The 14,468-nt window shown below is 41.2% G+C and overlaps 1 protein-coding gene across 12 annotated transcripts in view; it reads right to left on the bottom strand.

Annotated features, from left to right (window-relative positions):
- Window positions 1–283: 283 nt before the first annotated feature.
- Window positions 284–14,468, bottom strand: part of mef2cb (myocyte enhancer factor 2cb) — a 75,955-nt gene continuing 61,770 nt past the window's right edge. For 4 of the 12 annotated variants that reach the window (XM_067607910.1, XM_067607955.1, XM_067607970.1 and 1 more), the window contains 6 exons: window positions 13,024–13,213; window positions 12,149–12,196; window positions 6,616–6,788; window positions 5,007–5,136; window positions 4,457–4,592; window positions 284–4,148 (listed from right to left, as the gene is read on the bottom strand). In XM_067607910.1, the coding sequence (XP_067464011.1) occupies window positions 3,800–4,148; window positions 4,457–4,592; window positions 5,007–5,136; window positions 6,616–6,788; window positions 12,149–12,196; window positions 13,024–13,213 (1,026 nt within the window). In that variant the 3' untranslated portion in view covers window positions 284–3,799. The remainder of the gene's footprint in view (window positions 4,149–4,456; window positions 4,593–5,006; window positions 5,137–6,615; window positions 6,789–12,148; window positions 12,197–13,023; window positions 13,214–14,468) is intronic. The other 8 variants (XM_067607928.1, XM_067607965.1, XM_067607979.1 and 5 more) reach the window with 3 other exon arrangements.

Below are 14,468 nucleotides of genomic sequence, written 5' to 3'. Positions count from 1 at the left end.
CAGATGAATGTCTTCAGTATTGATATTTATGTTAAAATGCTGCATTTCTTTTAATGTAAATGGAAAGCAGCAAATGTAACAATGATGCCATTGTCATTATTTCAATGTCATGCAATTTATATTGTTTGTTGAGAGAAGTTTCTACTGTATAGCACCATGCATTGACCTCTTTCATGGAAGAATGTCATGTTGATATGATTTTTGAGTCTGGATAATATGAAACATTTTTTTTGGGACGCATGCAGAAACAAGTCAAACACAATGAAATCACACCAAGTCACAATCAGGATAACTAAGAAAGCCAGTAACTTTACTGAAATCTCTGCAAAATACAAATAGCCTTTCCCTCCAGCAGAGGAGACTTTTATTTCAACCCCATACGTTTTCACTACATACAGCTGAATCAAGTCCCTTGAGTTACAGAGATGTGGATTTAATTTAATACCATCTTAGTCTCAAGTGGCGACAAAGGCCAGCTTATGCCGCTGAAAGCCGCTCTTGCGTTCCAGAAAACATTAGTTCCAAACCTCCCCCATTTTAAGGTTTATACAAGCTACATTTGATACTACAGACTGACTTTTTAAGCATTTTAACATATTACTCTTTTTTTTTTTTTTTTTTTTTGAATTCCTTTTCAGATTTTGAATACAACTTAAATAAACCACAAACACGGTGGAGCAACAAAGAATCCCATGTGAATGTAGGGACCTTAAGCAATGGTATGTTATTACACATGGCTGTACAGGTGTATGGTCTCCCCTTTGCTCTGCAAGTGACTTATCAAAACATCAGCTGAGGTACTGTTTGGGTCAATTTTTGAGGTACCAACATTTAATCTATTATTATAATGACAAAGAACAACTGATCAACAGATGATGAAAAAGAATGGCTTCAAATTTAACAAACACAAAAAGGAAAAAAAAAAAAAAAAAGAAAGAAAAGATATAAAGACAAGTTTGCTCCATGTCTTTGGTTAAAAATAATTTTCAAAACTACAACACTCTAATTAAGAATCAGGACATGTTGGCATTATTTCAATCAGTGAGTAAATAGCATGATAATTAGTGTGTAACGTGATTTGATCAAGTGGACAACAAGCATGCGTTTCACATGATCAGGCCTGAATGATTCTATTGATTCGGAGTGAATAGCACATTGTAAATACAAAATATGTTTGTTTGGTTTTTTTTTGCATGTAACTGTTTCAATGCAATGCACAGGGGGACAAAATGAGCAACGGAACAGGTCATCTATCGTGGTTGGTACTGACAATGCAGCTTAGTTTCTAAAGCTACATTTGATTGACTGAAATTGAAATGTGAAACCAATTGTACATTTGAGCAAATTCTTTTATTGTCTTGTTTCAATGCTTGCAAAAACCATAAATGAATGTGAAAATAAAAGTTGAGTTTACAACACAGAAATGCCACTGGCTTTGGTTTCTCCACACTTATGCTGCCTGAAACATCATGTTTATTTATTTTTTCTCAGCCTTTTTGTATTGAATTTTAAAAAAAGAGAAGAACACCGTTATAGAGGCTCTGCCCCTGTTTGACTACACAGACTGTATACAGTAACAACATAGTGAACCTGCATGAAATATGCACATAGAAATATCATAACACTTAAGTGACAGCAGATACGGGAGTTGGAGGCAGAGAGATATGTGGCTAGTTTCATTGTTTAAAAAAGAGAAAATCAAAACAGCTATTTATCTAAAATAAACAATTGTGCTTCTCCCATACCAGCAAGATCAATTTTTCCTTGTGTGTCTGATGCTGAACTGTCAGTGACACATGGTGACTGATGTGGAACCTTGTTTTTAAGAATGGAACATGAGGAGTCACAGAATCAAATTAGGTCTGCAAATGATCAGGGATAATTCATGACAATACACTTGCAAAATTATATTACATAAATGATTCAAGAGAAATTGTACAGACTGGTTGGGGACTTGTGCACCATCTTGTACGCAAGATTGTGAAGATTTGAATTGGTACAACAACAAAAAAAAAGCATAATGTCAAACAAGCCTGTTTTGTAAGATTAACCATACCGAATAAGATAATTAAGGTTAAGAATGAATTATCCGATACATAAAAAAATGTATCTTGACATGGATTGTGGGTTCAGCTATATTTCCACATCAGTATGACAATCATGTACATCATGTGTCAACATTTATTTCTGTGTCATCCCCAGTTCCAGCCTTGTGACATTTTCCACTAACAGGTTGTTTTTTTTTCAGCATTCAGGCCTGTCTTTCCTCCGTCACATAAACCCTGGCATTGCTTTCCAGCTGGTTTTTAAGGTTAGACTAAATACACTCCTGAACAGCACTGTTCAGGGCTCAAATTAAACAAACCAGACAAAATGTGCAACTGCACATAGAAACTCCACTAAGAAACCAACAAAAAAAATCATTATTATATATATTTATATATTAGAAAGCTATACACAAGCATGTTAATTTCACAGATTTTTTTTTAAAGATTCTTAATATTACCATTATTATATATAATTAGAAATACACGTTTAAAAACAAACCTCTACAAAGATAAAACAGTTCAGCAAAGCATTGGATCTCAGTCTGTTTTTCATGGCTTAGGGCTTCAAAGCCCTGTCATTTCCCCTCTGGGTGAACTATCCATCTCTTATTAGCAAAGCTATCAAAAAACACATTCTGGCTTATAGAAACTACAAAAAGCCACAAAAATGCTTTGCATTGTATTCCTTTCATATGAAAATATAAGCAAGTGTATCGTACAATTGTTTTTTATTTTTCCTTTTTCGTTTATTAATACTGAATAGTTAATACTAGATCCAGAGTTTTCTTGATTATACTAATGTAGCTCTTAGATCAAAGGGTGGTCCTCGCTCTGCTCCGTTCTTGGCGAGCGCTAAAATCATCAAAGGTTCCACATGTCTAGGATTGGGTCTGCCTGTTTACCTGTACAATCCTTCAAATGTTGCATAATAGCTTTTCATTTAGTGAGTAAATAAATCTTGTAATGTCTGGCAACTTTTTGACCCCTGCCCTTCCCCCCTTGACCCTCTATTTACATAAATACGTTGAACCTGCAACATGACATCATCTAATGTTAACACACATTTTTGCAAGGGAGAACTGCAGAGAAGGTATATAGCAATGAAACTGACACTGTACACATGTATTGTTTGTCCAACTCAAGTGCTAAGGTGTTTTCCACTGGACACACTCACTCTCATGTTAATGTTTTTTTTTTTTTTTTGTCTTTTTTTTGTCTTTTTTTATCTCTAGTCACTGATATATCGCTGAGGCAAATTGTAAGTACGTTTTATGAAACAGAGTACCTGACTATTTTTTTTGTTTATTTGTTGATATGCATATATGTACACATACACACACGTGTAAAGATATATGCATACGTGATTCTTTTTATCCACACACAATACAATTTATGCATAGTTCCCCAACAAAAATACCCCCTGATCCCATCCCAACCAACATCCACCCTCCCAAACCCCATTACAAGACCCCACTGGTTTATATAATGTCAATATGTATAGAACACACACACTCAGCAAAAAAGAAAATAAAAAATAAAGAAAAAGAAATTACAAATAGATTTTTGAAAAGGGCTGTCCCTTTCCTTCAGCGTTAAAGAGATAAAAGGAGAGAGGCCAATGCGTCGGGCGGTGAGTGACTCGTGATATCGAGCGTGAGGAGAAAGAGGGAGCTGACATGTGGGGCATCGTAACGCTGCGTTGGTGGGGGCTCAGGGCGACTTGGGGCACTGCCGAGGAGAGGACAGAGCTATCATGTCGCCCATCCTTCTGAGAGGCGCACCCGTTTGATGGAGGGGCTCTCGCGCTCGTCCAGGGCGGGCCGGGCCAGTCCCAGAGGTGAGTGGAACTCATTCCTGTGCTCATCACGGTCGCTGCCCTCATGGGAGCTGCTACAACTGCTCAGGCTATCAACAGGGGAGCGTCCCGAGTCCTGGCGGGACGAGGGGTTCTGGGGAGGTGGTACCCCACCACCGTAGCCCCCCGGTGTGCTGCTGGTGCGATCTCTAGGAGGAGAAACAGGTTCGGACTTGATGTGCAGGCTTTGAGCAGAGGGCAGGGAGAGATTTGAACCCTGACATAAGTGAGAGCTAGAGCAATTTCTGTAGGAAGGAAAGGAAACGCAAGGGGTTACAGAGTTACAGAGCAAGAGACAAAGTGATTTTAAAGTCTATCACACGCGAAACATGCATGCAAGCACACATTTTCACAAACACACATACAGTGTAACCACACAAACACATGAGAACAGAGAGGTGTCATATTTGTGCTGGACCTTGCAAGTGAAGGTTGTAAACAGTGAAGGACTCTGAGTGTGGCATCTCAGAAAAATCTCCAGTGATATGATTTATGTGATACATCATGCATTTCACAATGACACAACACCTCAAATGAAGTTTAACGCACTCACCCTAGCTGGCCGAGGGCTGAATGCTGCATGTTCTGAAGGTGTTGCTGTTGCCACCCGCTCATTGAGCCGAGGTGAAGGGAGCTGCTGCTGTTGAAGCCAGACAGGGAGGACAGGTCTGCACTATTCAGAGAATACTCTGTGTACAAACACACAGGAAAAAAAGAAGACAAAGATGTAGATTATAGGCAGTTTAGAGGAGTTCAAAAAAAGTTTCAAGAGAATGCAGCTCTGGTAAATACTGCTGTGATGTTACGTGACTGCATTCTGTCAGTGAGTGTGACAATAGCACCCTCTGCTGTTAAACTGATGTATAACACTTAAGAATGGGAAGGAGGATTCAAAAGCAGCACATATACTTCAAACCAGTCAAATTGTAAAACAGGTTTTTTTCAGGTTATTCTAGTAAAAACTTTATCTGAGGATAGTACAGGGTAACTGAAACAATATTACATTATCTAAAACATATTCAGGGCAATTAAAAAGATACCTCTGTTAATGGATATGAGAATTTGATGTATGGAGAGTACAAACTACACACTGTGATACATACCGGTACCATAAGAAGTAGAGATGGCAGATGGGTAACCACCCATGCCTTGTCCTGGTAGAGTGGGAGTTGCTACTGATACCACTGGGGTGGCCAATGACTGAGCAGACTGGGAGTTGTTTATTCTCTGGTTCTGTGATAGAAAGGTAAAACATAGAGAGCGAGAGAGAGATGAGAGAGGCTCCAAAATGTAAAATCAACTCCAAACAAAACAAACAGAAAATGCAATAAACTAAGAAAGTTTTGTTTTTTTTCTTTTTGATTTTCTTTCATTTCTTTCTTTCATTCAACAAATGCTGAGAAAATGAATGTGATGCCAACTTCTGGGGAAATTAATCACTTGACATGCGGCACGGCTGAACCCTGCCAACCCTATCATTTACCACCCTTTCCGAGAGCCCACTGTCGCTATAGTAACACCATCGGTCTCCACGGCAACACAGGGTAGCGAAGGGAGAGGCACTTTACTGTGGCAGAGGGGAGGGTTTGGCAGAAAATAATGGTTTGATGCAAAATCAAAGTCTACTCTTTTGTTTCCCCTCATTTCTACATTCTGAGTAATAAACGCTGTGAGCTGTTTGTATGCGTCGCAAGACTCTATATGCAGGCGAATGGATAAAAGGAAGGAAGGGAGAAGTAGATACACAAGGGCTGAAGCTGAAAAGAGGCCAGGTTGCTTTTACTCTGACACACCACTGGATGGCACTATGTGCCCTCACAAAATGTCATGTGAGGTGACATTCGAGCCTTCAGCACAGTCAGCAACAATAAAGGTGAAAGTTACTTTAGAGTCTGAACTGTTTTTCTCAAAGACGCTGTATCTGGCTGTAATAAACTCGGTATTGGAGCCAAAAATTGAACGCAAATCAAGAGGTTAGACTCAGGTGACTGCAATGCTCTCAGTTCTACAAGGCACATTATGCTCTCGAGAACCATCCTAACCAGTTTCTGATAAGAAAACCTCTCAAGTTACAGATTTTTAAGGCCCATTTAGGGTTGCTTTCATTTCTAAATTTGAGTGGCAGTCTGACTTACCAATAGCAGATCGACATCCTCAGACTGACGGCATTAAAAGGGGAGGGTAATAAATTGAAATTAGTGAGTGTGAGTGAGAATATAGATGTGGTGGCTAAGCGCGGATCTAGTGATGGAGTTGCTATAGGATTGAGCCAATGGAAACAAAACTAATGCGAAAAGATGCTAAGAATAATTTTTACTCTACTACTTTAGTGCACTTTAGCATAAAGACAGAAGAAAGAAATGTCACAGCCTACATTATAAGCCAACAAACACACACAGACACAGCAGAACAAATATATGTAACACTGTGGTATATCAGGCTTGGGCCAAATATAAAATTTAAACTAGGGTGCGCTTTAAGAAGCTGCAAAGGCACATGAAAAATGTACAAAAATGTCATGTGCCTATATTCAAGCTCATCAAAAACATCATCAACCCAAGTCTGATATGAAGAGATGAAAGCAGCAGAGAGGACATGAAAGGAAATAAACAATAGCAAACAAACTAAAAGGGCCGCCCATAGATAGGGAGATATATAGTAAGTAAAGGGGGTTGGGCAATATAGGAATGATGGCACAGAGAGATTACTCACGATGGAGGGCATATTATTCTTGGCGCCAGGGGGGATGAGCACACGTAGGTCAGGTTTGCGGTTGTTCATGCCTAAGTTCATGGGTGGGGGAGACTTTGCCTGCATGTTTTTGTTCATGCCACCTGGAGAGACCAGCAGACCAGGCGAGTTGCGGTGGTTCCCATATCCATTTCCTGCGAAAGAAAAGAAAGATTGGGGAGAAAGAGATTAAATATATGTGTGTAGCTGGATGGTCTTTGAAGCAAAGACACTGCTCCATGTTATTAAAACCTGTTTCCAAAGTTTAATGATTCTTGGAAATCCTGCTATCCATGATGGTGTAGCCTAATTAAGAACTACAGGAATCAGTTTACACCTTGTGCTCCTTTTCCGGCATTTCTGTCTCATCTCCATTTCCTGTGGTAGAAATTTTACTAGCCCACCAGTCTGAGGAAACTTGTAAATGGTGCTTCATGAAAGTGGCGCACACTGGCGGAGCAGATAGTCAAACAGACTGTTTTTGCCTTGTTGATCACCACTGTTTGTTTGGCAGTCATACAATGAAGGCATCCACTTGAGAGGACCTCACCCTCCACCTCTGTCACTGTCAGTTAAGGCTACATGTGCCCAGCAACAGCCAGTGAATCGTGTAAAAACATCTAATTACGGGTAGCAAGACCACAGAAGGTTGGGACCCATCATTTGGCCATCAGAGCTAAACACATGTGTGGTTCTTCCAGACAAAGACCCTGCCTTGGGGTTGCCACCAGATCTGCGTTCCCCTAAGTATGGAGGACCAAGTGCAACACACATTACTCCCTCAAAAACCGGTGGGGCGAAATCCTAGCAACATCATTAAAAACTGAGAGTGAAGCATTCTTACAAGTAACATAGTCTTTGTTTCTAATCCAATCCCACAGGCTGTTTTTCCCCTTACTTCTCCTTCCTTCTTCCAAGGGGTAGAACACAGGGCACTGTGTGGACGTTCCCACTTGAAAGACAGGCAGGAATTATACGTTAGACATAAATGAATTTCCTAATCATATACTCCAGGGGAAAATGAGTCGCAGATGTCTTCCTGGGCAATTTCCCTTGCTGATCTTTGTTTAATTTGAGAGCGAGGTTTTTGTTGTTTGGAAATGAAAAGTCTCAAAAGCTCAATTTGAACAATCTGAAGAGTAAACGACCGCTAGCGGTGAGAGAAAATGAGGCCGTCTGACAGAAAACGAGAAAAACAGTGTGTGTGACTGCTGCTGTGTGCATGTGTGTTTGTGCCTCTGCTGGCATGTGTGATGTGTGAGCATGTATAAGCTTATGTTAACAACTCAGACTTTGTGTGTTGTATGTTTTGCTGTACGCAGTTTTGCATGTGGATGGGTTTATATAAGCGTCATTCTTCCCAGTGAGTGTACATAAGCACAGTATAAATTGAGACGCTATGAGACATGCTGTATGACTGCTTACGCGTGAGCCATGCATATGGATGCACGTGTGTGTTTTGTATTGGACCCTCTTAGTTCCAGTGTCAATCTCACATTAGCAAAGAGGCAGCTGCCTCTTCAGTTTTCCCGCTCTCTCATTCTCATGGCTGGCCCTTTGTGAGATTGAGTGGGTGCATGTGGAGATAGATGAATGAGACCTCACACACACATACAACACACACACACACCACACATACACACACTTTAGTAAATAACCCAGCAGGAAATACATCAGTGTTTCTGTACAGATGAATAAAAAAGACGCTGAGCTACAGAGAGACATTAATACACACTTTGGTCAAGATGACATGGACTTCATCTTGGTGACAGTTAATCAGACATCTGTGTATTGCCATGCTGTGGAGATGGCTGCAGTCCAGTCAATTATCTGCTAGATGACTATGATCATGAGTGGCATAGGCCAGTCCTTAAGCACTTCAAAAGTAAAATCATGAGCTAATTAAGCTAATGAAACAAGAACTGTGACTCACATCTTTCTATTCTGTAGCTTGATCACCCTGATTTTAGGACAGTTGCATTCAGTAGCGACACATTGACTCGACTACTAGATGAGAGAGACATGATATTCAGAGTTAATTTCCACTCCTCCTCTATGCTACTTTACACGGTCGAGCTGCGGCGCAGGCTGGCGTCAACCGTTGAGAGGAAGTACCAAAATTAAACACAGCCCAGCCAGGAGTCTGTTTTGCTGCTGTATAAAACTCACAGATAGAGAGCAACATCTGATCTGAGATTCAGATAAACAACTTTTTGCTATTTTTGAGGTGTGTGTTTGCGGGGGGGCAGCTGGGGTCAAAGCTAAAGGACTGCAATCTATCTCTATAGGTGCCATGGTTAGGATCTAGCACACTTCGAGATGCATGTGTTTGACAAGACCTCCCAAAGCGTTCGTTCTGTCTCTCTCCCTGTCTCTCTCCCTCACACCTCTCACACACACACACACACACACACACACACACACACACAGGAGAGGTGTGGTTAAACTCATGTACATTTTACTGTTGCTGAATGAATTTCTGATGTCCTGTTGTGGTCTAACAGGCGCGCTCCGTTCTATTCCCCATACACACACACTCTTCCGTTGCGGTTTGGCCAAATGTGTATTCAACCCTGAATTCTCCAACTGAACTAAGGTGTCATACTCACGCTTACAACTTGTACAGTTGGTGTGAGATGCAGCCAAACATGAGACACACACTGTTTGATCTACTGAACTTGACTTCTTGGTATGTATAAGATTTTTAGCTTGTATTGCCATGTGATTTTGACCAGAGATGTCCTAAAGATGTACCCCATAAGTAAGTCATTTTAGGGAGTAATTGGTGTGTGATCAAGGTGAGAGGTGACGGGAGTTTCTCATTAATTCCTGTGCTTTGGTGAGCAGGGTGCTGATCGGAGGAGAGATGACAGCTATGTAATTGCACAAATGGAGGTGGGAAGTTTTCACAAGCTGGGGCCTTGGTCCAGAGGTTCCTTCATCAGCTCTCTTTCTCTCTTTCACTCACGTTCTGTTCCTCACCTCGCTCTCTCTCTCTCTTCACCAGCAGAGGAGTTGACAGATTGAACACATACTGTATATAAATGAGTGAACATACACATGCACGTACACACTTCCCACAATATTTCCATAGAAGAGACATGATGACTCAGCCTTACAGCAACATGGCCTATTTGCACTGGACTAGAATTATCTGGGGACCTTGTGTGATTTAAACTGGGCTTCATGCAGTGTACTCATGCACAGGTTAAACAAATGTGTTTCAATAAGATTTACAAGCCAAATCCAAAGGATTATCTCCAGATATGATGCAATAAAAATGAATTCTTGAGTTTGTATTTTCTACATGGGAGGCAGAGTACAAGATATGTTTTGAGTGGTTTAAGCCACTGAAAACACTGTTACTAGGCAACTAACAACAAAAATGGACTCTTCCTTGTTCCATTTTTTTTAAATGGGAGATAATATTGGGTTTATTCCGATGCAATGATAAAGAATAAGAAAATAGTTCAGAAACAAACTTGAATTTAACTTACATGGGCTCCAATATTTAAAAAAAATGCTAATTTATGATGCGACTTTTAAAGTTGGAACTATTAGAAAATGTCCAGTTACAAAGTCATGAACAGTAGGCTGTTCAAATTCTTGCCAACATGGTAACTATGACCTCAAGGCACCACATGTAGCTACTTGAGCCCAATGAATGTGCACTAAAATGCTATTAAATCTCTTTTTTCCACTGTAACTTTCATAGCCCAGAAGAGGAAAATAAAAAAAAGAAATACAAAATGAAAAATATATAAGAATCCAATTTACTGAGATGACAATTTACACTAAATTCATATTATCATAAAGACCTGTCTTTGGTGAAATATGGTAGGTAATCAACGATGGAATTACAACTTTACAGATTGAGGACATTTTAGATTTGTATGGGATTTAGATGCAAAAAATGTCTGCAATCCATCAACAGGGGGACCCCAGGTAATACTAGTCCCATGAGTAGAGCTTTAAAAGCTGTCATTTTCTCTTTACAGACAGTGCTGTGACATCTGAGAAACAAAAGGAGGTGTTGTGTGTATGTGCATATCTGAAACACACATCCACAGACACACACACACACACACATACACACACACACTCACACATAAGGCTTCTCCTTTGTTACTTAGACTAGGACACTTAAGACACTCATACATGGGCCCAGACAGCTACTTATACAGTCTGCTTATCAAAACTTACAGTGAGGAGAAGAAGAACAGTCTTTGTGGTGCCACAGTGGCTGGGCCACCTCACACTGAGTCACTAGAAGGAACATCATTAAAATGGCTGACCAAGTTCACAGAACACTTCCATCTGTGTTAACCCACTGTTTCTCCTTTGCACACATGCTTCCACCACCAGTGGATATTCATCATTGGGGTTTCCCCCCCACTCGTTCTTTCTCTCTCCCTCTAGATGAGATTTAAGAGAGCTTTGAATGGAATCTTTTAGCTTCCACAAGACTCTCTCTCCACATCGTGTTTTTTGCTGCTGCTGAGCGACGCGCAGCTCTCACAGAGCGCCTCTGTTCCTTCGCCACGGTGACACAAAGACTACATTTGAAGCATGCTCTGCAGCACGCCGTCGACGAAACACACGCCACAACAAATGGTCCTGTTGTGTGTGTGTACGTGTTTGTGTGTGTGATGAGTGACCAGACAGAGAAACCAGGCATTGACCCCTATGATGAAGCCCTAGGGGCCAGACAGGGCTGCCCAGCTGTGCCCCACTGACCCCCCCATTCTCCATTTTTTCACTGTAACTGACGTTCAGGCTGTAAAATTTCAGCCTTTAAAAGGGAGTCTCTTTGCCATAAAATTTGGCCTGACATGTCCTGAGGACAAACCCATTGACACACAGAGGCTAACACATAGATTTCTTACACATGTTCGTTAAACATTGCTTGCTCCACTCTCCACAGGCTCGTTATGGCATGGTGAGGCACTCATAACACTGAATTAATTTGGTTTCAGACATACAGTATGATAGAAGTTACTGTGTAGAGTTTGTGTGGCAAAACAAGTTGTTCCAAATGGGAGCTATGGGTGTTGTCATTTTGAGTTTACATCAAAATCCAAGAAGTGGTAGAAATAAAGGGATGGCTAATAGTGCAGAGTAATAGAGAAAATTTAACTGGGCATTCAAAAGTCCATTATCTCCTCTGACTGCCTGTCAGTCAATCTGCTGCTTCACTATATAGTGAAATTTTATTTCTTTCTCTCCACTTGTTCTACCATTTTATAGCTGAACAGAGGCAGGATGTGCCACAGCCCGAGCACTGAGCAAACATTCCCAGATGAACTCCACGACCACTAACATCAACACATCATGGACAAAATCTCCACTTGGGTTTGGGTTACTATTAGTCATGCATTTTATGGCCCAGAGTGGGTGAGTGGGTGCAATGTGTATGTGGGTGTGTGTGTGTGTGTGTGAGGGAGGAGGGGGGGGAGTGTATGTGTGTGTGCATGCTAACAGACAACTGTGTGCGAGAAGAGGACGCCATTCTTACCAGCACTGGTGCCTGCGCCAGTGGTGAGGTCAGCACCCATGAGGCCACCTGAAAGATGAGAGAGAGGAGTGCAAAAGAGAGAAAACCATTAGAGGATAGACACCCACATAGCATCCACTCAGCCTCCCGTCTCTTACCTTGCTGGCCTTTCAGAAGCAAACTCAATTTAATCACAATCCGCTGTGCGTGTGTGTGTGTGTGTGTGTATAAGTGTGCATTTCAGTATCATACGTGTACTGATACCAGAAGTAATACTGCCTCCCACTCAAACCTTAACACTCTAAGCAACTGGACACTGCGAGTGGATACATGTAGCTGCCGTCCAAGAAAAATGACACATTATTATTTTTAAGCCATGTGAGGTGGAAGAGTGGGAGGGTCCAGAACGTGTGCGGTTTGGTGTGGATGCTGCGAGTGCCAAAACTCATATTTAGTTTGTGCTGGCGCTTCTAGCATCCAGTTGTAATGACAGGGTGAGGGTGTGGGCAGCAGCCTTCAGACCAGTGGGACAGAAAAAGGACTTTGGACAACAATAACAAACCAACAGGCCTGATTTGCTTATGTCATCAGCAACTCAATGCCTATACATAGAGCCAGACATCCAGTGTGTAGAACCTCAACCTAAATCAACGAGAATGTGCGCTCAAATTTAATGTGATATTGAATCATTAACTTACTTTAAACAAAATACTGAGCATGTTGACTTTACGTTCATTCACTGCCTGGGTAGCTGCCATAAAATAAATGGGGCATTTGGTGTGTGTGTGTGTGCATTACCTGTGCATGTTAGCATGACAGACAGGTACACACAGAGTTGAGAAGATAAACAGGATAACAGTGTGTACATGGGTGTATGAGTGCATGTGAGGCCCTACCTGTGTTACCTGCACTGGGGGGTCTGTGTGTCACTCCGGGAGACATGCTGTTTCTCTGTAGACCATGGTGCGCCAGTGGCAACAGGTTGTGGTTTCCTAGGGAACCACCAGGATGGCTGTAAATGAGATTGTTCTGGTTGCTAACGGGAATGGACACGGGCATGTCGTAGTTCGATGGGGGCATGGCCTGCTGAAAAAGAGAGGGAAAAAGAGAGAGACAGACACGAGGTGAGTTTGATTAGGTTAAAGGTACTAACGATTTCAGTGAGTGAACAAACTAAAAAAAGACCATTGTGTAGGGGAATGGACAGAGTAAACAAAAGAGACATAACAATTCATTTAAATTATTCCTACAGTGTTCCTCCGGAACCAGTCAAACACTGAGAAGAAAGACAGAGACACTGAAGTTTGAAAGGATAAATGTACAAATAACAGTAGGGAGCCATGCACAACTGAATGGTACAGAAGACAACTTAGAGCAAAGACTAAAAAACAAGAAAGTATGGGTGGTGAAGGGGAATGGGTGGTGAAAAGTCCTCTCTCAAATTGCTCCCAAGATGATATATGGGTTGGCAACACTTTGTAGTCCAAACTTGATCCAGTACAGGTAGGTTAGTTTGAATATTACTCATACCTTTCTGTAAGTTAGTTAAGTTTTGACCTGACATGTTGTGACATTCATCATTATGAAAGAAAAAGGTTGACCTGAGGGAGAATTGTGCTGTGGTCGCTGCATTTATATCCCCAGAAATACATTCCTGGGTTATTACATTAAAGAAATAAGAAGAATATGGTTTACTGGGAATAAAGCCAATGGCATTCCACTGTTCTAAGAGAGCTAAAGATAATTCACTCTGTCTTCACCTCGATGAAAAAGTCTGCACTATTTCTTGCAAAAGTAGCTTTGTGACTGGAGAACTGAATGCAATCAGGAATAATTTATTTTTCCATCACATGGAGCTAATGCAAAGTATTTTTAAGTGGTAGACTCAGATCAGTCAGCAGTCTCATCAGAAATATGAGTAGGGGTAGCCTGCTGGCCCCAGGCGTCTAGTTTGTCATGTTTATTGTGTCACTTGGCAGAAGGGCTTAACCTTGGGAGTGCCCTGGAAGTGGTTGATCCTGCATGTTAGCTTTAGGAAGTAGAAAATAGGGCCCTAAATTACTGCCATGTGTCTCAGAGCAATGGAGGGAGCTCATCAGGGGGAACATCAGCATGGCTTATGTAGAAGTGGGATATATGCCTTAGCAATGCCTCATCTTCTTCAATTTTCTCCCCTTTGCTTTGTGCTTTTTGCAGGCCAAGTATTATTTCAAAGTACAAAGATGGTTACTTAAACCATATTTTATTGCAGGCCTTTGCACGTTTTGATTTTACATTAACTTTACACAGGAGTGGGCTAGCCAAAATCTATGGATGCTTTCTTTTATAACCAGCGAGTGGC

This window comes from Thunnus thynnus, chromosome 2, assembly GCF_963924715.1.
Source record: "Thunnus thynnus chromosome 2, fThuThy2.1, whole genome shotgun sequence".
NCBI classification, from domain to species: domain Eukaryota; kingdom Metazoa; phylum Chordata; class Actinopteri; order Scombriformes; family Scombridae; genus Thunnus; species Thunnus thynnus.
Note: the sequence above shows the minus strand (reverse complement) of the source record. Positions and strands in the feature narration are given on the sequence as shown.